Here is a 25,368-nt window from a genome sequence, read left to right on the forward strand (position 1 = left end):
AATGACCCGGAAGTAAAGCCAGTACTTTGCTCTGCCCTCGACATGGCAGACAGAAGTACACCTGCACAGGTGCACGATGAAGGATACTGTGTGGATGATGTACGATGCAACATCCACATAACACAGGGAAGAAGGACGGCGATCGCAAGAAAAGAGGAGGCACCGGATCAAGACCAGAGATGCCCATCGGACCGGACTGCCCTGTAATAAAAAGCTATTTCTTGGGCTTTGCAGACTGAATTGGGGACTTTTTTACAGCATTCCAGTAAAAAGGCCCTAATGGTGGTGACTTTACTTTATATGAGGAAAACATGGTGACAGGTTCCCTTTAAGGGTAGGTGCAGACGAGTATATATTCTCTTAACAGAGAGAATCGTGTCAATTCTGCAAATCACACTCTGATCAAAGTCTAATAAGAGTTTGATAAGAGTGCGATCTTAGTGTGATCCGATTCTCTAGGATGAGGAGAAGATGGAGAAAACTGGCAGTTTGATTGACAGCTCGCTCTACACATACAAGCTGCATAAACTGCTGCTGAGAGAGCTGTCAATCAAAGTGCTGGGGAGTGATTACTGTACAGTGAGCAGCGCCTGTGACTGCTGCCTGAAACGTCCCTATGACTGAAAGCAAGAGCTGCCGGGAGCATGTCAGTTAATCTTCTCCAGAACTGTGCTTTCAGTAACGCGGCCAGGCAGCATTTTACTGCTATTTACTTGCAGATTAAGCCTATATCTGCAGGTAAATAGCATTTTTGCACATGACGGGTTTCTGTTAAATCTACACCTATGTAAGGGCTTGTCCATTTAGGTCAGGTATGCAGCGGAAAATCCACAGCATATTACAGAGCCAGTGTTGTAGATGAGATTTTATGAAAAATCGTAGATTAAATTGACTGGTGCTGTGGATATTAATTGCAGATTTCACCCTTTGAAAAGCCAAAATTGTCTTATTTAATTACATGGCTTTATAAAAAGGAATCAGGAAACTTGGAGATATATAGCAGCCAAACAGACCTTTGCCCTAAAATAAGAAATATCATAAAATGTAAACCATGCCTGTCATTTCAGTTGTCACTGCAGAAGAAGTTGGCGTATGTGCATATGACAGCTAGCATTAGTTTTGCCCATTATATGATTTATTTATGGCATTTCCCCTGAGCAACCTTCATCTCTAATTGTCAGTTTTCTCTGAGCTAGTGGGTAGAGACTAACTACCATGATGTCTCCCATACAAGGGCGTTTATATACGGTTACATGTTAGTTTCTATGAGGTTGCACGTTAGTTTCTATAAGGTGTGAGGCAGTGAGGGGGATCATAGATCATATGCGAGGGACGGTATGTATTCCCCAGGATGTGCATAGAAGGTTATTGAGCCCACTGCAGTGCATTGCAATCACAGACACAGCTGTGGTTGCAGTGCAAAATAAAAGTAAGTTTGGACAGGGTCAAGCTATTTGACCAAGTCAGATTAAGAAAACCTGACATAGGCTTTTATTTTTGGAGAGATCTACAGGATGGTAGTGGGGCAGTTCACTCCCTCCAGCCCGGGTCTTACAAGTGGCTCACGGCCACAGTTTTCATTTAAAACCTGCAGCAAAGGTTTGGGTGTGTCAGTGCTGGGATTGCTAGCAGCAGAGAAGGAAGCTCTGCACTGCAAGTCTGTGTGAAGGCCGAACACAGGCCTGTGAAGGAAACGTAACTGATGCACCCTAAGTGACATGGCAGTTCAGTCGGCAACGGGTTTTGAAGTGGACTGTTTGGACGAACCGGCTGCAGTCCAAAGGATACCGTTTGCCTTTAATTTGTGAGTTTTTGAAAATATAGACATTTAAGTTGAACTTTCCTGGGTCACTGCCTTATTACCGCACCGTGTGAACACTACTGCACTACATAGGTTATATGTCTCATTATTCTTAGCCTGTTTCTTGTATAATGTACATACTGTCTCCAGGTGTTTGGCAATAGAAACATAGCTTTTTTCCCAGACTGCAGTGACATTCCAGAGGAACACACAGATAGGGTCCAATGTTTTATCAGAACCAGAAATGTTCCTTTATCACTAGGCATTCTTCCTAAATTTCTGTCATATTTCATAGTATTGCTTTCTTGACTTAAAGGAATACTTGAGAGATTATAATTGCACCACTATAACTATTAGAAGGCTTTAGAAAATTAGTTTTCATGCTTCCATGACGAATGGGTATGTAGTCAGCCTTTAGTTCACATTTATGTATTTATGTCATTAATTATATGTTAAGGCAGATTTGCAATAAAGTCCACACGAAAATCTTTATTGAAAAAATCATAATAATTTGTGATTTCACCTTGGGTCTTCCATAGGTTTAGCTGGACATCTACCGCTGGTATTAGCTGGATCACAAATTCTTCAGATGATTTTAATATCTGACCTTTAGTAAATGTAATGCAGATATGGAGCCTGAGGGGCATGATTAAAAAAGAAACCAAGTCATGACATCCAGCTGTCATGCCCAGTGTACGCGCTTTAGTTCTTACTTTATTGCCACCTCAGCTGCTGCCCATCACTTTGCTTTGCTGTATCAGCAAGGATGTAGTGGGGAAAATAAACTTAGGCTTCTACAGATACAGTAGTTTGTCACTTTATTACACTTTATTAGATCTACTTGATCTTCTAGGTGATATTTGAAGCCCAAATATAACAACATCTTTGTATCTAAGGATGCTTTCAGCAACTCTGTTAGCACAGAATGACTGTTCAAACAAAGTACAGGCGCTTGGTGCACACTTGGTGTGGCCAAACATTCAAGTGCACTTTCTCACCTACTTGTTTTCCTTCTATTTCCACACTCCCCACTCTCTTCTTTGATTGACAGCTCTGGCTTTATAGAGACAAAGGAGGGCGGAGATAGATGGGAAGGTTCACTTAAATGTTTGGCTACACCAAGGGTGCACTGAGTGCTTATACTTGGTTTGAACAATCATTTGTTGTTTCAATAGACTAAGGCTCATCTGAGAAACAGCTTCCAGGTTGGACAGGCAAGTAACTGGTCAATGGCAGGTGCAATGCATACTGGGAAGTTTGGTTAAACAAAGTTCCACCATCTCGTATGTGCACCAAAAGAAGTTTTAACTATGCTTTTACTTTGTTTTTGGTTGAAATGACAGTACTATTTAAGATTTACCAATGTTACAGTCTATGGATAAAGATAATGTGTAATTTTTTAAACTGCTTTTATCATCTTGTTGTAGATTATGAGGGCAGCCATATGGTACTAACGTCATATTGGCCATAAGAAACTGGTGCCTATAGATGACTTGTTCATTCGTATGTAAGAGCGTTCTAGGTATATTCTGCGGTCTATGCAAGAGATGAGCTGTACCAATCAGATACTGAGGTAAGTGGTGATTCTTTCACTGTCTCCAACCTTAACACCTTCGAGACATGAGAGAATAGTAATCTGAGCCCTCTACACACCCAGGAAAGGCCAGCTGAGTTATACAGTCAAAATAAAAACAGACATAGATACATTTATGGACAAAGCTGAGAAGGCAGGTGCGAGTAAGGTGACCTACAAACTTGGATCAGTTACACCAGTTTTGTCACGAGGAATGGACCCAAATTCCGACCAACTATTGTAAGAAGCTTGTGGAAGGATATCCCAAACGTTTGACCCAAGTCATTCAGTTTAAGGGCAATGGTACCAAATACTAATGAAATGTATGTAAACTTTTGACTCTGTAGTGAGTAATAAAAATGCATTAAAACATTCTCTCTCTCTCATTATTCTGGCATTTGGCAAATATTAAACATTAAGGTAATCCTAACTGACCCAAATCAGAAAGGTTTATTCTGATTTCATGTCAGATATTGAGAAAAACATGCATATGTGTCTTTTTATATAGTGTATGTAAACTTCTGGCTTCAACTGTATGTTAAAAAAAAATGTTTTATATATATATACACACACCGGTATACATACAGGGTGGGCTATTTATATGGATACACCTAAATAAAATGGGAATGGTTGGTGATATCAACTTCCTGTTTGTGGCACATTAGTATATGGGAGGGGGAAAACTTTTCCAGATGGGTGGTGACCATGGTGGACATTTTGAAGTCGGCCTTTTTGGATCCAACTTTATTTTTTTCAATGGGAAGAGGGTCATGTGATACATCAAACTTATTGAGAATTTCATAAGAAAAACAATGGTGTGCTCAGTTTTAACGTAACTTTATTCTTTCATGAGTTATTTACAAGTTTATGACCACTTATAAAATTTTCTAGTACACTGTATGATGAAATGGATGATGTCATTCTAAATTACAACTCATTTTGCAAAAAAACAAAGCCCTAATTTGGTTATGTACAGAAAAAAAAGTTAGAAGTTGGAGGAAGTGGAGAAAAAAAATGCAAAAATGGAAAGGGGTTAACATGGAAGATTCCCAATGTCAAGGTCCCACGTTTCTGATTTCGTTGCATGAAGTGATACTATAGCTTTACAAGAGTGGAAATATTATATATACTGTATACTCAAAACTCCTCACACTAGAAAACTACAGCAACGTCATAAGGTTTATTTTCACGAGATACTTAATGCTATCAATTTAATACCTTAATAACGGTTCTTTTCATGCTACCGCTGTCTGCGGGGGTCAGCTGTAAAAAAAAAAAAGTTTTGGGGCAATAAAAGTTACAAAATCTATCTCCAGAGCACATGCCCCCCCATGGCTTGTCGTCCTAGTACTAGTGAATGCCCGATAGGACTCAAGAACAGGAGTAGAGCCACCATAAAGGCTAAGTATACATGGAATCCTTATGTAAAATGTATGACTATGTCCTGTTGCTCTACATGAAAAATACTTCACGTCATATAATTTCACTCTGTCTAAATCTGAGTGAATGATATTTCTGTAAATGTCTATTAATGTATGAAGGTGACAGGTTCACTTTGATAATGTGTTCACATTAAGCAATTTGGATCATAGACCTGAAATTATATAAAATTTGCTGTTCTTCAAGGTTCCCAGCTAGGTCACCATAAAAACCAGACGGCTGTTATCACCGAATGTAAAGTCTAATTTGAATTCAACAGAAATGATAGCATAGTATAAGCCATTTCCACCTCCGCCTGTAACGGCTTATTACGGACAGCCACTTTTCACACAAAGCAACTAACTGCCTCTAAATACTTGTGCATATTTACACTGAGTGTCCCATTATTTTCAATTAGAATTTCATATTAATTGATTTATCTATAAACTTCCCATTTCTCAAACAGTTCATTCCAATGTAAAACAATCAGTTAACATGATGCAATACGAACAAAGAAGTGCTGCTGAATAATTAAAGGGTTTACATATTTCATGAAATGGCTGGCTTGCATTAGAAGCATTGGTTAACAGCTGCACACTCCTTTGAAGGGAACTTAAAAGTGCAGAGATGACAAGAGATTGCAAATCACAGCATTAGGAATTACATAGTTTTGTCGCATTAATATGCAAGCAGCTTTCTATTTAATGAAGAATCGTGCCAAATTGGTGACACAAGAGAGACAAAACATTTACTTTGTCCACACTTGTGTCGGGAGTAAGAGTAGACTGTCTTGAGGCCACCAAACTGTGACACCACAAAAACAAAAATATTATAACTACTGTTGCCTAAAAATTAAATATAAACCCTCCTTTATTTGCTCTAAGAGTCCATGTTGTGCAATAAACACAAGGGAAGATCGACTTCATTGTGTCACAGCTGGGAAAAAAGTCAAGTATGGTTGTGTTCTACAGGACCGCAAACTTTTATTAAAGTGGTTGGTCCATCAGGAGATTCAACATTTATCATCTGTTCCCGGGAAAAGAGATAACTGTATGATTTCTAGAGGTACCACCACTGAGACCCTCACTAATCATGAGAACTTTGTCCTACATACTCTATTTGAGGGGAGCGGTGATCACACATGCCTGTTCCTGCTCCATTCAATATATATAGTACTGACGGAGATTGAGTGCAGTGCTTCGCTATCTCCGTCAGACCCATAAACCATGAATGAGTAGTGGTGACCACTGTTTCACTTAAGCAACAGTGAGACCTCCAGCAATTATACATTTATCACCTATCCTATAGATAGGGAATACCCTGTAAATGTTTTTCATGGGCCAACCAATTAATAAAAACTAATGTGACATGTAATCAGAATCCATCTATAAATTGCCTTGGGACCCAAACTAATCCACTATATCCATACTGAGAATCTGCTGTATGAGAGGAAAACAGTTTTATCCAACCAAGGTTGTCAGCTTAATTAGGAACTGTACTTTCAGCAAACTTTGCATAAATCAGTATTAAATGCGAATCTAAGACACTTTAAGATATATCATATCAGAGAATTCTGTTGCTTTCTCCACTTATGAGACATTTGTTTCCTTCCCCTCGCCTCCTGAACTCTGTCATGCTAAAGACAAAATGGATTGCAAGTACAGTGAGTTGTTAGGAGAATACTGAGAAAATAGAGGGAGACACAGAAAGATTATGCTGAGCTGTCTAACAAGTCTTTTACCTCACACCAGTGCTGGAGTCACATCTACAATAAATAGTAATGCTATATAATTTCCTCCATGCCTCTGCTGCTTCTATCTGTGTGCTGACACTAAGAAATGAAGAGCAGGACTATCTCTGTTTTCTGTGCTGTGTATGAGAGACATAATAGCAGCTAGTCTCATTAGCTCACAATCCATTGTAAATTAGGAAATAGAGCCTGCAGAGGGGAAAACTTGTGAAAATGCAGGATAGAAGTTATAAAATAGCCAAAGACAGTGTTATTCCCCATGTTCACAGACATGACAGCTAATTCTGAAAACTTACTTTAATGTACATTTATTTCAGATGAGCTAATAGATTAATAGCAAATCAAATTCATGTTGAATTTTTGAAAATCCGCAGGATGGGAATAGCCAAAAATGCCCGCTGCTATTTTACACAGAATTCAGATAAGGCTTATATGAACTTGGGCGCAACTTTATAATAATGCATTGTAGCTATCATATCACATAGTAGATATATCACATAATGTAGCGCATCACATAGTACAGCACAGCCTATCATACACTGAATAAAAGCAATGCAATGCAGTAACCATTTTGGAGTGAATCTGCTTAATGGAAAGATGTCACTTTAGCAATATAAGCAGGGAGAAAAGTAAAAAAACAACTTCCCTAATAAAATTAATAAACAGTATAGATAGTGTATGTGACCTAACAGCAGAAAAGAAGAGTTACCATCTGTTTCCTCATTGCCATGTATGTGGAGGTCACTGACAAATTGAATTTTTGGGCAAAAAATTGATGAAGCTAGCAAATTTAAATTTCAAAAGATTAGATCATCCCTAACAGTTACCCTTTAATTCTGGGGTACAAAGAACATTGGAAATTAAAATTACAGGCAGAAATTCATGAGGAACACAAGTGTGCAAACGATTCCTCAGACATATCATATGAATATAAGCCTTATGTACGTACATCAATGTAGTTTCCATTGATATAGTCAGAGCTGGATTCTTCTTCAATGTTTTGCAGCCTCACACGGGAATGGTCATCTGCCAAAGAGATAAGATTACACATGTTTACCTGCCTCAGAACATAAAAGGCTTTATATTAAAAATGTATGTAAAATGTACAAAACCTTAACCAATGGTTTTGCTTTTCAAACAATCATTTGTTGATCAAGCAGGTAATATACAACAAGAATACTTTATATTTCTTTGTCCTTCTTAAACTTATATAATGTTGTAATAAAAATTAAGATGACTGCAGCGCTGCAGATTCTGTTTGCCGTATGTGAGCAATGGGTGATAAATTAACAACTAACATGTTCATTTTATTCCAAAAGTATCTAAAGACACATTTCAGACACTGAAGAAATACTTTATTTCTTCACAAAATGAGACCAAGCTTTACAATACTTTGATACGGCCCAATATACTGTATAATCATGGGGTTTTGGATTGACTGTATCATTAGTCATTCAGTTACGATAAGTACATTTTTGTGCTAAAATTTACCAGACGTGAAAATAAACATTGAATTGCAGTATATTCACTACCAAAAAGTGTTAAAAATAGTAAACGAACAAGTTTAATTATCAAGATTTTCTGACTTGTACAGAACTGTAGAATGGATTTTGCAAAGCTAAATCCTTGCACAATCCCAAAAGGTCTATTTGTCTCCTGAATTAAATTAAAATGGGTCTTGTCCAGGTGCTCTGGGCTAGCTCCTCTTACTCACCGTAATAAATTACTTTTCATCCTGGTGGCACAGTTCCTTATTGCGCCCTTCCTCGCACTGAGATAAGATGCAACCTAGTTCCTAATGCACCACAGGGCTTAATTAAGCTCTTGTACCAAAAAGTCAACAATGTCAGCAAATGACATTTAGTCTAATGCGATGCTGAAATCTAAAGATTTGTATTCAAAGTTATGTGCACGTCAATATAAGTCTACGTTACTGAGAAGACAATGAATATGCGAAGAGAGAGAAAAAAAAGTTGATATACTGATGCTCCAAGTTATCTAGGGATGTCACGATACTAAATATTCCAACAGGGAGACAAGAAGTGAAACATATTCTATTTAGACTGAAAGGCACATTAATTATACTCCAAGCTCAGGAAGACAAACCAAGAGATTGATTTTATATTAGTGCTGCTATGGATCACAAACAAAAATACCATCTGAAGGACAGAGCTGAAAAGTTTCAGCGATTTGCAGGACCTTGGTCCAGCAGCCAATTGGGTACTCCGTGGAAACTGGAACGTGGCACTACGAACTGCATATTCCCAACCGGAGATTCTATTGATTCTTAGGCATGATGCATATCATGAAGCCATGGTGTCGGGGGGCCTACTATTCAGAAAAGGCACAGGTGATGCTAGCAGGTACTGGAGTGTTCATAGTGATCTGGTCCGGGTGCCACAGAGTACTGATATGGCCACTGAATCAGGGTCCTGCAAATCGTTTTGCTCATACCTAATAGAGTGATCAATACTTAGACTTAAATTGGTTAGCCAACAAGAATGAAGGTCCTGCAACTCCCATTCCTCATCATTACCCGAAACAGTGAGTAGGAGTTTTAATGATGCAACGGCTGGGCATGCACCCTGTCGCATAATTCAATGGCTAAAAGGTTGGCTGAAACAATCAAGCATTGTACTGTGTTTCGGTCAGTCCAATTGACTGTTGGAACCAAACATACTCAATCATTCAAAATTCTTCTCACTCCAATTATATGGTGAAGTGGATAGGGAAGTCCAGGACCTCAGATCTAGCGATTGTTGGATCCCAGCAGTGGGGACCTTAGTGATCAAACATTTGTAGCACAACTCTTTAGTTAACAGCCCTACATTTGACGTCTACTGTCTCTGTAAATCTAATGCTCAAATATGAAAACACATATATGAGTCTAGCATGTATGTATGTATAAGTATATAAAATGCAAAATAAACATGGAGGACGTCAGCCACATACCAAACAGTGCAAACATCTAAGCATCTAGTAAATTCTCCAACTGAGTGATAGCTTATTATATTAGTACATACATTGTTATTGCTCTCACCTTTGTATCTGCAATTTACACCCTAGCCTCTTAGTGATGACTTCATGTACAACAATCCCTGTATGAGGTAGGCCGGGGAGATGAGCCCTCTCCATGCAGCGCAGGTACCAGCTGTGTTATATAACTGACACCTGACAGTAACTGTTGCATCGGTGTCACCATAAAATGACACTGTCAATAGAGATAGCAGCATTTAAAGGTCTTCAAGGGGGCGGCCGTCACTTCTAACGGTCACAGGCACCCTACAAGGTGTAAATGCGAAATGCCGAATGGTTGCCATGGCAGCTGAGGGTCTTCTGAAGGCCTCATGTCTGCTGTGTGAGATGTGGTTGGATTTCAAAAGAGATTGTCTATTTCACAATACCCTGCGGTACTGTTGTTGAATTGTATTGTATATTGTTCATTGACAGCACACAACAATGTCACGTGACCGCTGTTCGCTGGAGCGGCGCCACTGAGGGGAGTATCCACTGCTTCTATTTTATTTTAATTCGGGTCCTGAATTGATTATAGCACAATGAATGCCGTAAATACAAAACCCAAAAAACAATTGTGGATTTTCAATTATTTTTACCAAAAAAACAAGCCCTTATGTGTCGACAGAAAAATAAAAAAATTATGGTTCTTGGAAAAGAGGGAAGAAAAAATAAAAGCGCGGAAAAAAAATTGCCCAGGGGTTAACGAGGATCAGTCTTCAGATCTCACAATACAAACTGTGCATATGTCTAAATAGATCTCTTAGACCTGATGAGGCTGGTATACTTACTTTGAAAATCCATGTCAGAATGGCTGTATAATCCTTTATGACAGTTTTATTCAATTTCAGCCCTGACTGACAACTCCTCAGTGTCCCTCCTCCCTGTGGCTGAGACCTCACACTGTTCAGTACAAGCTTCAGCTGTCATTCGAGCTGGGTGGCAGGAGAACTGACTACAATTGAACTCATGAACTCTCTTATTCTATAGCTGGATTCATCTTAATATAAGGATTATACAAATATTCTGACATGGATTTCAAAGTAAGTACACCAGTACCACCAGGTCAAAGATCTATTTAATAAGGTATGCAGTTTGTATGGTGACAGATCTGCTTTAATTAGTGAGCTACATCCTAACAAATAATCTATCCCTCTGATTTAATAATAATCTGTTTAGTTATCTATGACTTTTCAGCACTTTCACTTTTTTTTTTGCGGAAAAAGCTTTTCATCCCTTCTGAAAACTTTGTTATTAAAAGAGAAAATGGACTCTGTTATGTGACTCCTAGCATAATTGTCTTTACGGTGAGAAATTTTTAAATACACGGCTGCTCTTTGCACTCCGATGATTTATTTAACAGGCACAAAATTTGTAACCTTTTCTTCTGAACGATCCGAGGATGTTTCACATTTGTAAAGGTTATAAATTTGCCTGCGTAATGAATTATTTCATTTCAGGCCTAAACCTTTCCGAGACTTAAAAACTATAACTTTAGATAAACAGATGCATAATTATCTACTGTTCTCAATAACGAGAAGGAGCAAAAGTAAAACACCAGAAAAATTAGCTCCACCCTGACTCTCCAAAGGGTCATGGAGGGTTAATATATACTTCATTTTGACACTTGCACACTCATTAAGCAAAGACAATATAATTGTCCTCCAAATGCACGCTTGTAAATTTTCCCGGCCATTAGTATCAGAGCTGGCTCGGTGAGGGAATGATATGCAGTGCCCCTATCACACTGTCAACACTTACATGCTATGATATTCCCATATCTATTCTTCATTCTGTTCTCGTCTTTCTTTGCAGACTCCCAGGGTGCGGACTGTCCTTCAAAGAAGCTCTATAAAAAAAAAATTAAAAAAAGTGTCACTAAACGTTATGCCACATAGAAGAAGGGAAAAAAAAAGATGTATATGTAGTCCAAGGTTAGGGGACGAATTACAGCAATAACTTCTTAAAAGGAAAAAAAAATACCAGGTTGCCTGAAGTGATAGAAATGATTGCCTTGGCTGTTCACAATGATTTAATTATCTAGAGATCTATCCGAACAATCATGTCTGCTTCATTTGTGGAATACGCAAGGTGCAATTTATGTTGTCAGTATCGCTTATGCCTTTCAAAGCAATACCACCCATGCTTTCTCTTTAGATAATGAGACTGGAACAAGCAATAATAGGGAGATAAATGGATATTCACAAAAGAATATGATACGCTTCAACAATGTGCATGTAGATCAAGTCATAACAGAAACCGACCAGCCTCCAAGGGTTGAATGAGAACTGAGAAATGATTGCCAAGTATGCCTACAATGCAGAATCTTAGCCTAGAATAGTACAGAAGGAACATATAGTATGCATCCAAAAACAAGCTGCAAAAAAACCCTATAGGGTTATATTAAATCTACTACAAAACAGTGCATTATTTGTGACATATTTACAGGGGTTTTTTTTAGGCTGTTATTGTCTTTTTTTATACACGTTTTCCTAAAGCCTTTGCTATAGAAATGATAAAACATACAAACACAAAGCCATGGACAAACACATGGACGTAGCCAACACATAGGCTGAAATTGTTAGGTTTCAACAACTCACTAAAGGTTTGGTTACAACAGTGTTTCCCACACTCCAGTTCTCACGGCCCCCTACAGATCAGGATTTCGGGATCTCCTCAGTATTACACAAGTATCACCAAGACATCAGGAATTCTCTCACCTGTGCAATACTATAGAAATCCTGTAAACATGACCATTGGGGGGCCGTGAGGATGGGGTTCGGGAAACACTGGTTTACACAGTCCGATGGGCGGCACTAAATGACCGCTATTCCTTAAATATTTGCTGATAGGCGGCCATTTAATTGGCTTCTTTCACAGGCAGACTGTGGTAAATAATGTGCAGTTAGTGCTGGGGAGTGGTTTGAGCCACTTAATTACTATGCACAGTGCTGTGACTAAACCCGCGCCAACCCACCCCTATGACTGAAAGCCTGAGCCTGCTGGAAGGAAACAAGTTAGTTTTCTCCCAGCAGTGGGGCTCTCAGGCAAGTTAAGAACAATATTAACCTGCAGACTAACCCCATATCTGCAGGTTTTTTTTACATGACAGGTTCCCTTTAAGACTGTAGACACCTTCCATATCATGCCCTGGCAAACAAATAATGCTTTGTATTCATTTCCTGGATACAACAAGACATAATACATCAAAACATGACCAAACTTGCCAGACTTGACTTTTTTCAGTGTTATTAACTAACATTATTGCAATGTACAGCCCATTAGATAATACACAATCCCATGGTAAACAATTCTAACCTTTACTTAAAAGAGTTAAAGTACTGTCACACGTAGCGACGCTACAGCGATCCCGGCAACGATACGACCTGGCAGGGATCGTTGCTGCGTCGCTGGAGAGATGTCAAACAGTCAGATCTTCCCAACGACGCTGCAACGATACGGCGACCTGTAGCGAAATATATAACGATGTCGTTGGTCGTTGGGACCCTGTCACATAGCAGCTACTCTGCCGATTCAGACCTCGATGAAGGACGTACTGTGTGACGTTGTAGTCACACAGGCGTGCATTTGCGTTGCCTTTTCCACGCCCATTCAGCTCCGATTGTTGGTCGCTACTGCGTTCTGATTGGGTGGTGGCCTTGCCTTAAAATGAGGCGACATAGTAGCGCTTCCATCCTTTGTTCCTGACCGCGTGCTGGTTTGCAGATCATAGTAGAGTTCTCTGGGCTGCAACTCCACATCGATTTATCTATTCTTCAACGGTTCTTCTGACACCTACCTCTGTGCATGGTAGATATCGTTTGGGGTCTCAAATGCGTTTCCATTTTTGCTTGCTTTATAGGACACCTACCAATTATCTGCTATTATTGCTCTGGAGGGAGGGAGGGCTTGGCTTCTATCTGTGTATATATGCTTTTGCATGGGCAGCCATTTTAGGAGGTCTCGTGTGCACACGGTAGTGTGGTTCAAACAGTATTTTTTACTTTTTTTAAAATGTTCCATGTATGCTCACTGTATGCTATTCTTTATTTCAGATGTCTTACAATAGCGAGGAATTTGTCCGTGAACTTATTGAGATGTATCGGTCCCTGCCCTGCCTTTGGCAGATTAAATCGGCCGACTACAGCAATCAAAATAAAAAAAGGGAGGCATATCAGAAACTGGTTGCTCTCTTTAAGCAGCATAATCCTTGCAAGAAGGTGGATGAGAGTGTTGTTCGAAAAAAGATCCAGGGTCTACGCACCGTCTATAAAAAAGAGCTCAATAAGGTGGAGAAGTCAAAGAAGTCTGGTGCCGGCACAGATGAGGTTTATGTGCCCTCTTTATGGTACTATGACTTGCTTGGCTTCACTCGTGACCAGGAGCTACCGCGCACAATGGTATCTTCGATGCGGCCGACCCTGGAACAAGACCCTGAGATCCCGACTGACACCCCTGTTGGAGATGTAAGTACCTTGTTTGCTTGCTTCCCTGTAAATAGCATTTAAGCTTTGTATGTATATGGCATAGTTGAATAGAAAATATTAACTAAGGTTTTACCTGCTTAATTCTGCAGTTTACAAAAGTTATCCCTTCCAGTTCAGATAAGTACACTCCTTTACTATTTTCGCCCCACTCAGTTTTCATGCCGTTGAATGAGATTTCATATCCTGTACTGCTAGTTCCTCCCCTCACATTTGTTTCCAGTGCACGTTTACCCAAGCTGGTCATGATATATCCAATGCCAACACATTTCTGTGGTGTGGTGCTGGATGTTGTAAAATAATTTTTGGGTTTAGCTTTAACATTACTTTTCTGTTCCCGCAGCAACATCAGCAAAATCTGGCGACCACAAGAAGTGACGACATCCTGGGTAGTGAACCTAGCCTGGCTGAGGCTACTGAGGGGTTGAGTGAAGACCCTGCACCCTCAACTGTACCTCGGCGACTAATCAATTTGCGAAAAAGAAAGGCCACCTTGTCGCCATCAACAGATGTCATCTCTTTGGCAAAGCAAATTTTAATTCAGCAGACCAACACCGGTATGGACAGCTTTGCAAACTTTGCTGCTGATAGACTTGGGAAGCTGGATGACACACAGAGGATCCACGCCGAAAGGGTCATTTTTGAGACTTTAAGTAAAGCGGCAGCCGGTCAACTGGATGAAACGTCAACCGTTCATAGTAGGATCGACCGTGATCCTTGTTCAAGGCAGTCATGGACCCAAATGCCTGAGCAACTACATAGCACACCAGTGCGTCGGATTGTACCTCAGCAAAACCTGCCGCTCCCCCCCCCCCCCACAGTATCCCAGGTTTTCTCATTCTTTCCTTGCACAACTATCTTCTCCGCCCAGGCAAGGATTTTCGAATGCAGAAAACCAATATGAAGATCTGTAGTGACGTTTTACTTTACTTTTAGGGTTTAAGTTTAATTGTTATGTTATTGTTAATTTAATAGTTAATTTAATTGTTTAATTATTAAAATATTTGTTTGTAATAAAAATGTTTTTTTGATTAAAACTTGCAGCCTGCTTTACTGAATTCAGCATATAGTTATTAGCAGGTCTACTAGGGGGGTAATGGGCTGGGTGCATCTATACAGATGCATAGATATAATGGGTGTGAGTGATGTTATTTTTTTTAACAAAGCGTACACAACAGCGGATATAAACTTTAATGTTTTTTTATAACAACAAAATAAATATAATAACAACAAAAAACCAAAATATAATAACAACAAAAAACAAAAAAATTAGCGGCTGCCGCACCGCTGTTGGGCCGCCACAAAACTTGCCAGCATCACTCCGTGCTGTTTAACTGCTTCAGTCAGTGTCCTGTGTGACGCCAGGAGGTCCTGTAATGTAGGGATTTCTATGGAGGGAATGGTAAAACTTAAGAAGAGTAATTCTGTACATGCATCTAATTAACAGGTACGTGTTTGTTATTTAACACTTACGGTTTTCAGTTTGCTCTGGTGATGATGAGCTGACGGACCACCCGGATCCTCTGGCATCACCGGCTAGGGAAAGACACAACACTTCATAGTACACGACTTTACTATACTTTCCAAGTTGTGTGGACCTTATTTTATGTGCAAGAATTACCGGAAGACAAAGCTACACCCATATCATAGATTGATGGTGACGAGCCTGTAGGTGACTCCTGCTGGGGTTCTGGGTCAGCAGGTGACTCCTGCTGGGGCTCCGGGTCTGCAGGTGCTGGAGAAAAAATACCTTATTACATACCTGAGGTACTGCACTATAATTACTGTTGTAACCAATGTGCTGCCATATACTGTGCTAACCTATGTTAACGCCACTCACCACGATGGGGCAGGGTCTGTGACCGGATGCTGGAGATGCGGTCGCTGGATCTGTACCGCAGATCTGCCAGCTTCTTTCTGATCTGGGAAGTGGAGCGCTGCACCCCAAATCTTCTGGCTAAGCCCCGACTTATCCTCCGCAGCACAGCCTGCTTATGGAGGACTGGATGTCCTGGGTGCTCATAGCACTCATAGACTCTGGCATCCAGCTCTGCCATCAGGTAGCGCACCTCTGCATCCCCCAATGGAGTTGCCCGCCCACAATGCATCAACGCCGTAAACCCCGCCCATGATGCATCAACGTTGCCCACAGGGACGCGCGACTTATCAGAGGACGCTACTGCGTGCTCAAAGGAAGCAGCCTGAATTCTGATTATCTCCGTCAGACCGGAGATGCTGCTGCGTTCGAAAAGTGACGAATCATCAATATAGCGTCTCCGGGCACACGGGAAGACTGGTGTGTTGGTGGTTTTATGTATGGATATATAGCTATGTTTTTAGATAGGTATGCATACTTGTATGTCTGTGTACACCGCATGCAGAATTATTAGGCAGATGCGTATTTTGATCACTTTGATACTTTTTATACATGTTGTCCTACTCCAAGCTGCATAGGCTTGAGAGCCAGCTACCAATTAAGTAAATCTGGTGATGTGCATCTCTGTAATGAGGAGGGGTGTTGACTAATGACATCAACAGCCTATATAAGGTGTGCTTAATTATTAGGCAACTTCCTTTCCTTTGGCAAAATGGGTCAGAAGAGAGATTTGACAAGCTCTGAAAAGTCCAAAATTGTGAGATGTCTTGCAGAGGGATGAAGCAGCCTTTAAATGTACAAACTTTTGAAAAGTGATCACCGAACAATCAAGTGTTTCATGGCAAATAGCCAACAGGGTCGCAAGAAGCGTGTTGGCCAAAAAAGGCGCAAAATAACTGTCCATGAATTGAGGAAAATCAAGCGTGAAGCTGTCAAGATGCCATTCGCCACCAGTTTTGCCATATTTCAGAGCTGCAACGTTACTGGAGTATCAAAAAGCACAAGGTGTGCGATACTCAGGGACATGGCCAAGGTAAGGAAGGCTGAAAAACGACCACCTTTGAACAAGAAACATAAGATAAAACATCAAGAATGGGTCAAGAAATATCTTAAGACTGATTTTTCAAAGGTTTTATGGACTGATGAAATGAGCGTGACTATTGATGGGCCAGATGGATGGGCCAGAGGCTGGATCAATAAAGGGCAGAGAGCTCCACTCCGACTCAGACGCCAGCAAGGTGGAGGTGGGGTACTGGTATGGGCTGGTATCATCAAAGATGAATTTGTGGGACCTTTTAGGGTTGAGGATGGAGTGAAGCTCAACTCTCAGACCTACTGCCAGTTTCTGGAAGACAACTTTTTCAAGCAGTGGTAAGGAAGAAGTCGGTATCGTTCAAGAAAAACATGATTTTCATGCAGGACAATGCTCCATCACATGCATCCAACTATTCCACAGCGTGGCTGGCCAGTAAAGGTCTAAAAGAAGAAAAAAGAATGACATAATGGTATATATAGCTATGCATACAAGCATGGCTCCACCTAAACACAGATGGTAAATAATTAATTAATTACTAGGTAGGAGTTGAATTAAAAGTGACAAGCCAGTAGAACAAAATACAAAATAAAACCACTATATTTCACTGACACTACAAAAAGAAAAACAGTTATACAGAGTATATATATGAATCATGAAACAGTACAGTCTGAAAAAAGTACGAGAGTTACCTTAAATGAATAGAATTATTTAAGAAATCTGGTATTGATTTTCTGCTACAACAACCTGTGGTCCATCATAAAATGTGAGATCTACAGGGAGGGAAAACAGTACACCTCTCGGAACAGTGTCTGGGAGGCTGTGGTGGCTGCTGCATGCAATGTTGATCGAAAACAGATCAAGCAACTGACAGAATCTATGGATGGAAGGCTGTTGAGTGTCATCATAAAGAAAGGTGGCTATATTGATCACTAATTTTTTTGGTTTTTGTTTTTGCATGTCAGAAATGTTTATTTCTAAATTTTGTGCACTGATATTGGTTTACCTGGTGAAAATATACAAGTGAGATGGGATTATATTTGGTTTTTATTAAGTTGCCTAATAATTCTGCACAGTAATAGTTACCTGCACAGACAGATATCCTCCTAAGATAGCCAAATCTAAAAAAAAACCACTCCAACTTCCAAAAACATTAAGCTTGGATATTTATGAGTCTTTTCGGTTGATTGAGAACATAGTTGTTGATTAATAATAAAAATAATCCTCTAAAATACAACTTGCCTAATAATTCTGCACACAGTGTATATGTAGGTATCTGTATATGTGTGTGTATATGTGTGTACATTTGTATGTATCTGAAAATGTATGTGTATATGGATGTATCTGTATACATAGGAGTTCCCGTATGTATATATGGGCCTTTACTACTGAAAGAATGAGAAACAAAGCTTTTGCAAAGTAAAACACACAGTTTATTAGACAAATCAGTACAAAAATTAAAGTAGTGTATAAATGTGAGTAGTAGCCCACTATAAGTTCTGATGCTGCCAAGTAACAGCACCAGGACCGTTAAAATATTGGCAATAGTTGTCTCGGCAGGTCTTTGCATCGTTGGTGTTTCTGCCGGGTCCCAATGGTTGAAGGCCTGCAATTGCGGGATCGTTTGCGCGCCATTCACCGAGCTGCACTTCCCCATTAGTTAGGCCTACAGAGTCCACGAAGCCAGGCGGACAGTACGCCAATGCATCGCGCCGGCGAAGGAAGTTGTGAAGCACGCAACAAGCCAAAACAACTGAGTCTATTGATTCAAGCTTCATGTTAATAGGCGTGTGGAAAACTCTGAAGCGATTGGCCATGATACCGAAGGCATTTTCTACAACCCGACGTGCCCTTGACAAGCGGTAATTGAAAATTCTTCTTTCCTCCGTCAGACTTTTTTGGGGGAACGGTTTGATAAGATTGGGATGAAGCGGGAAGGCCTCATCACCGACAAAAACAAAATTAAGGTTACCTCCAGTCTCAGAGTTGGGGAGGCAAGTGAAGGTCACAGTTGTTCAAACGCTCTCCAAAGAGTGTGTGCTCTAAAACACCACCATTGGAAACCCATCCGTTCATGCCAACATCTACATTTATAAATTCGTAATTGGCGTTAACAAGGGACATCAGGATGATGCTGAAATAGCCCTTATAATTAAAGAAATAGGATCCGCTGTTTGGTGGTTGAGTGATCCAGACATGTTTCCCGTCCAAAGCTCTACCACAGTTAGGGAACTGCCAAAGCTGCTCAAAATCTGAGGCAATCTTTTCCATTCCTCCTCCGTGTTAGGAAACTGCATGTAGCTACATAGACTGTGGAAAATCGCATTACATGTCTCCGGAATTAGAACGCTGAGCAGGGTCCTTGAAATGGCTGCAGAAAAATGCAAGTCTTGCAGCGAGAATCCGGTGGCCAGGAATCGCAGCGTGACTGCCAATTTTTCATGCATCGCTGTATCCTTCCGTTGAATAAGTGGAGTAATTCTTTCCAGTAAATGTATGAAGGATTCCTCTGACATCTGCCGATAGTTGCGGAAATCATGAGGATTCTTCTCCTGAAGCTCTCTTACAAGTTGCATGTGGGACAAATCGGACCTCTTCTGCAGCCACTCTCTGGTCCACATGCGACGCTTTCATTTGGAACGCCTCTCTAGCATCTGTGCCTCATCTTGACGCCGAGCTTTCTCAACTAGCAATGCAGCAAACACAACAGCACACTGCGCATTATTTAAGATGGTGCAAACTGAAAAATATAAAATGAAAAGATGAGAAAAGTTAAAAAAAAAATAAAGCAATCATTAAAACTGTACATGCGAAAGGTCATGGAAAACTGCATTCCATTCCGTTAGCGCGCATGCCAGAAAACGTGCTGTATGGGTGTGTGCACACGAGACCCCCTAAAATGGCTGCCCATGCAAAAGCATATGTACACAGATAGAAGCCAAACCCTCCCTCCCTCCAGAGCAATAATAGCAGATAATTGGTAGGTGTCCTATAAATCAAGTAAAAATGGAAACGCATTTGAGACCCCAAACGATACCTACCGTGCACAGAGATAGGTGTCAGAAGAACCGCTGAAGAATAGATAAATCGATGTGGAGTCGCAGCCCAGAGAACTCTACTACGATCTGCAAACCAGCACGCAGTCAGGAACAAAGGACGGAAGCGCTACTATGTTGCCTTCTGTTAAGGCAAGGCCGCCCAATCAGAATTGCAGTAGCGACCACCAATCGGGGCTGAGGGGTGCGGAAAAGGCAACGCAAATGCACGCCTATGTGTCTCAGTTCTGAGTCGCCTACTAGGTCGTTGGTAAGGTGTCAAACGCACCGATGCATGCTACCCAGCGGGATTTCAAAGATCAAAAAAAGGTCCAGACCATTCCGACACGACCAGCGATCTCACAGCAGGGGCCTGGTCGCTGCTACGTGTCACACTAAGCGGATCGCTACTGAGGTCGCTGTTGCATCACAGAACTTGTGACTCAGCAGCGATCTCGCTTAGTGTGACGGGGCCTTTAGAGCTGCCTTGCCATACATTAGGAACAATGCATAGTGCACAAAAGTTTCTGTAATGCTTTGTGGTATCAAAAGAAATAAATATAAATATATGCTGAAAATAAAGTTTGTACAAGGTTATCATAATCGTGTTAATGGAGAAACAGCTATTACTGCCTCCATAAAGTATGTTTATATAATAAAAGAAAGAAGTATTGCTATGTGCTGACCTTCAATTAAGGCTTGAGTCACGTGTAGTTATCAAGCTGAATAGCATACATTGTACCTAACATAGTAAACACTTCACAACTCTTTATTGTGTAGACAAATAAACTTACCCTTATAACTACTCTTCTAATTTGTCCTAAAGGTTTTATTTCCACAATGACAATGTTTTACAAAGCACAGTATTTGCATGAGTATTGTTAATATACTGTACATTATAAACCCAACATAATAAGTTTCTTTCTTGTATCTTTGCGTCTATTTTCATCTCCTCCTGCCTCTCTGTGCATCCAATTTTACATAACTGAATAAGCACTCCTATTCTAATCTGCTAAAACTACATTTCTCAGCAGCACACGGCTTGTTCTCAGTGCTTCAGGCCCCTTACCCTGCTCTCCCGTGTGCTTTCTGATATAGCTAGATATCAACATGGGCAATTTATATGTTTTCGGATGAGGTGATAGTTTTGAATATTGTTACTGTGACCCACTATTTGACCAATATTCATCACTATTTACATGCGCCACATTTTGTTAGTGGTTCATTGGGATCTTCAGAGTATGATCATGCTCTCATCGCATGTGAAGCAGAGCTGAGCACAGAAGAGCTGAGCTGTGCTAAACTATGGCTGAGTAATTAGGGTGCGGTGAGAGGGTTTGGGTGATGTTTTGTTACACAGGGTCATAGGTATATCTATGTTTCATGAATAAGACATGGTAATTAGGTGCAAATTCAGCTGGTAGCAGGGAGATCTCAGTAATTAATATGTTGACGATGTGCCACAACCCGGCTGTCAGATGTTTTATTAGACAGGGTCAATAGGTACATCTGAGCATGCTCGACCGACAACATTAGAACTACTGGAGTACACATCCAGTGGGAACAGAGGATAATGGTTAGTTGGGTGGCAGCTGCAAATCAGTGCATATTTAATCATAATAGGTTGTATTGGCACACATGATTAAGTCTGTACGTAAAGAAAAAATCAGACCATATTATGATTATGGGAATAATTCTTTAAGAATGAAAACTGTCCTTTATATTTCCATGCCAACTGATCGACAAATCAATAGATTAACATTCTGGATTTGATAGTTTTTGTGATAGTTTTCTATCACTAAAATTTTCAATTTTACTGAAAATAAGTTGTTTTGTAAAGAAAATTTTCAGAGAATGCTGTGTAAACTGGGTGCATGGTTAACAGTTATCTTATTATTATCAGAGGGAAGAATTATATGAAAAATCTCTAAGATATAACTAGTGTCAGCACACAAAGGGCGCACTATTGGCCAACATTGATGAGGCATCTCCTTCTCAAAATGACCAAGTACATGCCACATAGAATGCTCCCAACATGTCACAGTAAAAAGACTGTTATACTGCCTCCTACCGCCGGCAGTAAAGCACATACTTGCAGCAGCTCACGTAAAAATGGCTGCCTTCATAGCCATATGGAAGAAAAATGTGCAATCAAAATGAAAAAGAGATTAGAAATACAGAGATGTTTTAGTAAATACTATTAATTTTTAGATTTTCTTTATTAATTGAATCTAAAACTTACACTAAACTACATTTTTTTGATTATTTTTTGGTTTCAGCTCTATTGCTACATTTCCAGTTTTACTTGGTCCTTCTTGAAGATTGATAACTATACATGTGCATATTTAAGGTGAGAAATCATCACTATTGTATAAATATACGATTATTTTCTCCCATATAAGTATACGTCCAATTAGTTTATGATAGTTTTGGTGACCTATTCATATATTCACTCAAAACTGATTTATTTGTAATAAGAAAAATGTGTATGTCTAAATGCATTACAATTTATCCAAGCTCTTCTGTAGGTATATGAATGACAGGCACATTTAGAAGACAACATATATAGAAATGAAGAGACTGGTCTACAAAGAATGAAGCCATACATACAAGGTCTACTAATTTGGGAAGAACTTTCCCAGTTGAATAACCTCAATAGATTGATCAGTCTCAGGAAGTAACAGCGTACAGAAAATCCAATTACAACTTGAAGAATTGGGCTGTTTTTAATAGACTGGGTAAATTAAGTATGCTTAATTGTATTTTTTAAATGTTAGGATCAGTTAAAATTAAATTCCGTCAGATTCCTTAATGAGTACGCACACATGGGTTGATCTATTTTTTTTACCAGTTTTTCCTATTAAGACCACTTGTTTTGAATAGAAGACTGATCTACATTGGTTCCAGTTTTTCTAACCCACAAGAATCAACTGTGATCTTCAAAGGAAATCATATCGTAGACTGTGAGCCCTCGCGGGCAGGGTCCTCGCTCCTCCTGTACCAGTCGCTGACTCGTTTTGTTAAGATTATGTAAATGCTTTTGTTATGTATATCCCTATCACATGTAAAGCGCCATGGAATAAATGGCGCTATAATAATAAATAATAATAATAATAAATAATAATAATATCTGAATGTGTCTTAAATGAGATGAGAAAAATGTGGCACTCACCATCCCATAAAATAGATCCTTTCTTATAAGCACATAAAAGACTGGTTGCAAGGAGACGAGGATAGCTCTGTCTGCACAGGGGACTCGCGTCTCCTTGCAACCAGTTTTAAATTTTTTTATGGTAAAGGATCTATTTTATGGGATGGTGAGTGCCCCTTTTTTCTCATTTCACTGAAGACATTTACATGTATTCTTTTTTACAGTTGAGCACCAAGAGATCTCAGTGGTCATACGGTGCATCCTAGTTATCGGACAGTAAGTTTTTTTTGATGGTGCCGAATCAGTCGTATTTTATTCTCCATGGAAATCATATTTGCATCTACTATAAATTGATTGTAGCACTGAAGGGAATGTGTCCTCCATAAATAATCTACTGTATTGTTTAAATTAGGTTTTCATATTAAATGCACAGTTTTTATTTTATTTTTCATATCATGGTCTGTATTAAAAAATAGAAATATTGTCATTTTTACAGTGACCAAGTGGGCTATTATACACTCATATTTTTTGCTCTTCCAGGAAATCCCCATTAGTGTTGAGCGAATTTGTTCGGCATTTCAAATTCGTGTTCGTGGTATCGGCTTGTTCGCGCAAAAAAATTGGCTCTGCCCACGAACATCCCTGATTTGCCCCGCTGTCATGCAGGTAACAAGCCGGAACCTCGAACACGAATTTGAAATGCCGAACAAATTTGCTCAACACTAATCCCCATCTACAATAGCCGCAATTAACTGACTGAAACCCTATATTTTGTATTAAAGCATCAAATGAGAGTGTGTAAAATTCATTTTGTAGGCAGGGAGAGCCAGGGAGACCTGTGTTATCAGCTGTGTATAGAGGTGTTACCTATCATTGTACTCCTTCCTCAAATGATAATACAATTCTAGAAAGTATTCAGTGAGTGTGAGTCTACCCTGTGGCCAATGTGAAGGGCGGGGAGCAGGGAAGCCTCTAATCTCACCTATTGTGAATGTGTGAATCCTGCTTATCAGCTGTGTTTAAAGGTATCATCTGTCAATGTAATCCTGCCTGTGATCATAATGGAATTTCTGAAAAGTATTCCTGAAAGAACAGAAGGTATAAGCCTAAAACAGCCCCAGTGGTAAGCGTGAAAGCCGCAAGATTACTATTTTTTTAATACAATTAACAAAAATACCTGATTTTTTAAACAAAATGTTATTTTTTGATTATACGTTCCCTTGTAATGATAGTCATCTCAATAAACAGCTGAACAGGTCATACTGGGGCAGGCTCATTTGCTCTGATTCAAACGAGGTTCCCCAACCCCTATTTATTTATTTATTTACTCACTTATATAGTGCCATTAATTCTACAGCGCTTTACAGACATTTTGGGCACTGTCCCCATTGGGGCTCACAATCTACATTCCCTATTAGTATGTCTTTGGAGTGTGGGAGGAAACCCACGGAAACACGGGGAGAACATACAAACTCCTCACAGATGTTGTCCTTGGTGGGATTTGAACCAAGGGGTCGCAAAGGCCTCAGTAGGATGTAGTAGATGGAGTCGACACATTCATTTCATACTATATTCTGTCTCCTCTCCTCAGTGAATGGGCAGCACATCAGCAGAGAAAGGGGATCAGATGGGTAACACTTCTTTACCAGCAGTCAGCAAATGGAAGCTTGCTTACAACAGTTACAAATGGAGCATATTGGGAAATGACTACTCTCCGGTTCAACAAAGCGGCTGTGGTTTCAACAACTGGGTTAGCCAAACTGGGAATAACTTGCTGGATCCCACCTTGCTTTAATCTATCCCTGTTGGTTTTACATTGGCATATGCAGTAACTATTAGTAAAGTAAAGAGAGTCTATTATGAGTCTATAATTAGCAAGTCAGAAACATCTTAAGCCCTGTTCACATGTCTAATTGTCAGTATTAAAAAAGAACTGGATCTGTTACAAATCGAGCAAAAACGGCCGCCCCTTTTTGTTTCCATTTTACATCTATTTGGTAATGGTTTTATTTTTACTAGCGGAGTCTATGATCACCTCTAGTGTTTGAAAACTAATTCGTTTAAGAATGACATAACAAATTACCATCCATTATTATCTGTTCCCATACACTTCAATGGTTTAAGAAAACATCCAGTTATTATTCATTTTTTTTGCCAAAAAAGTTGTGCAAAACTACAGGGCTTTTTATTCAGCTTAAAAAAAATGGACTGCAGTCAAAAGTGAGACATTT

At 39.8% G+C, this 25,368-nt stretch overlaps 1 protein-coding gene across 5 annotated transcripts in view; it reads right to left on the reverse strand.

Moving 5' to 3' along the window:
- Window positions 1-25,368, reverse strand: part of PTPRM (protein tyrosine phosphatase receptor type M) — an 810,930-nt gene that overhangs the window by 126,617 nt on the left and 658,945 nt on the right. For all 5 annotated transcript variants that reach the window (XM_073679060.1, XM_073679055.1, XM_073679056.1 and 2 more), the window contains 2 exons: window positions 11,320-11,407; window positions 7,493-7,569 (listed from right to left, as the gene is read on the reverse strand). In XM_073679060.1, the coding sequence (XP_073535161.1) occupies window positions 7,493-7,569; window positions 11,320-11,407 (165 nt within the window). The remainder of the gene's footprint in view (window positions 1-7,492; window positions 7,570-11,319; window positions 11,408-25,368) is intronic.

This window comes from Phyllobates terribilis, unplaced genomic scaffold (genome assembly GCF_046119375.1).
Source record: "Phyllobates terribilis strain yellow unplaced genomic scaffold, ASM4611937v1 Scaffold_4__5_contigs__length_816908805, whole genome shotgun sequence".
Classification (NCBI taxonomy): domain Eukaryota; kingdom Metazoa; phylum Chordata; class Amphibia; order Anura; family Dendrobatidae; genus Phyllobates; species Phyllobates terribilis.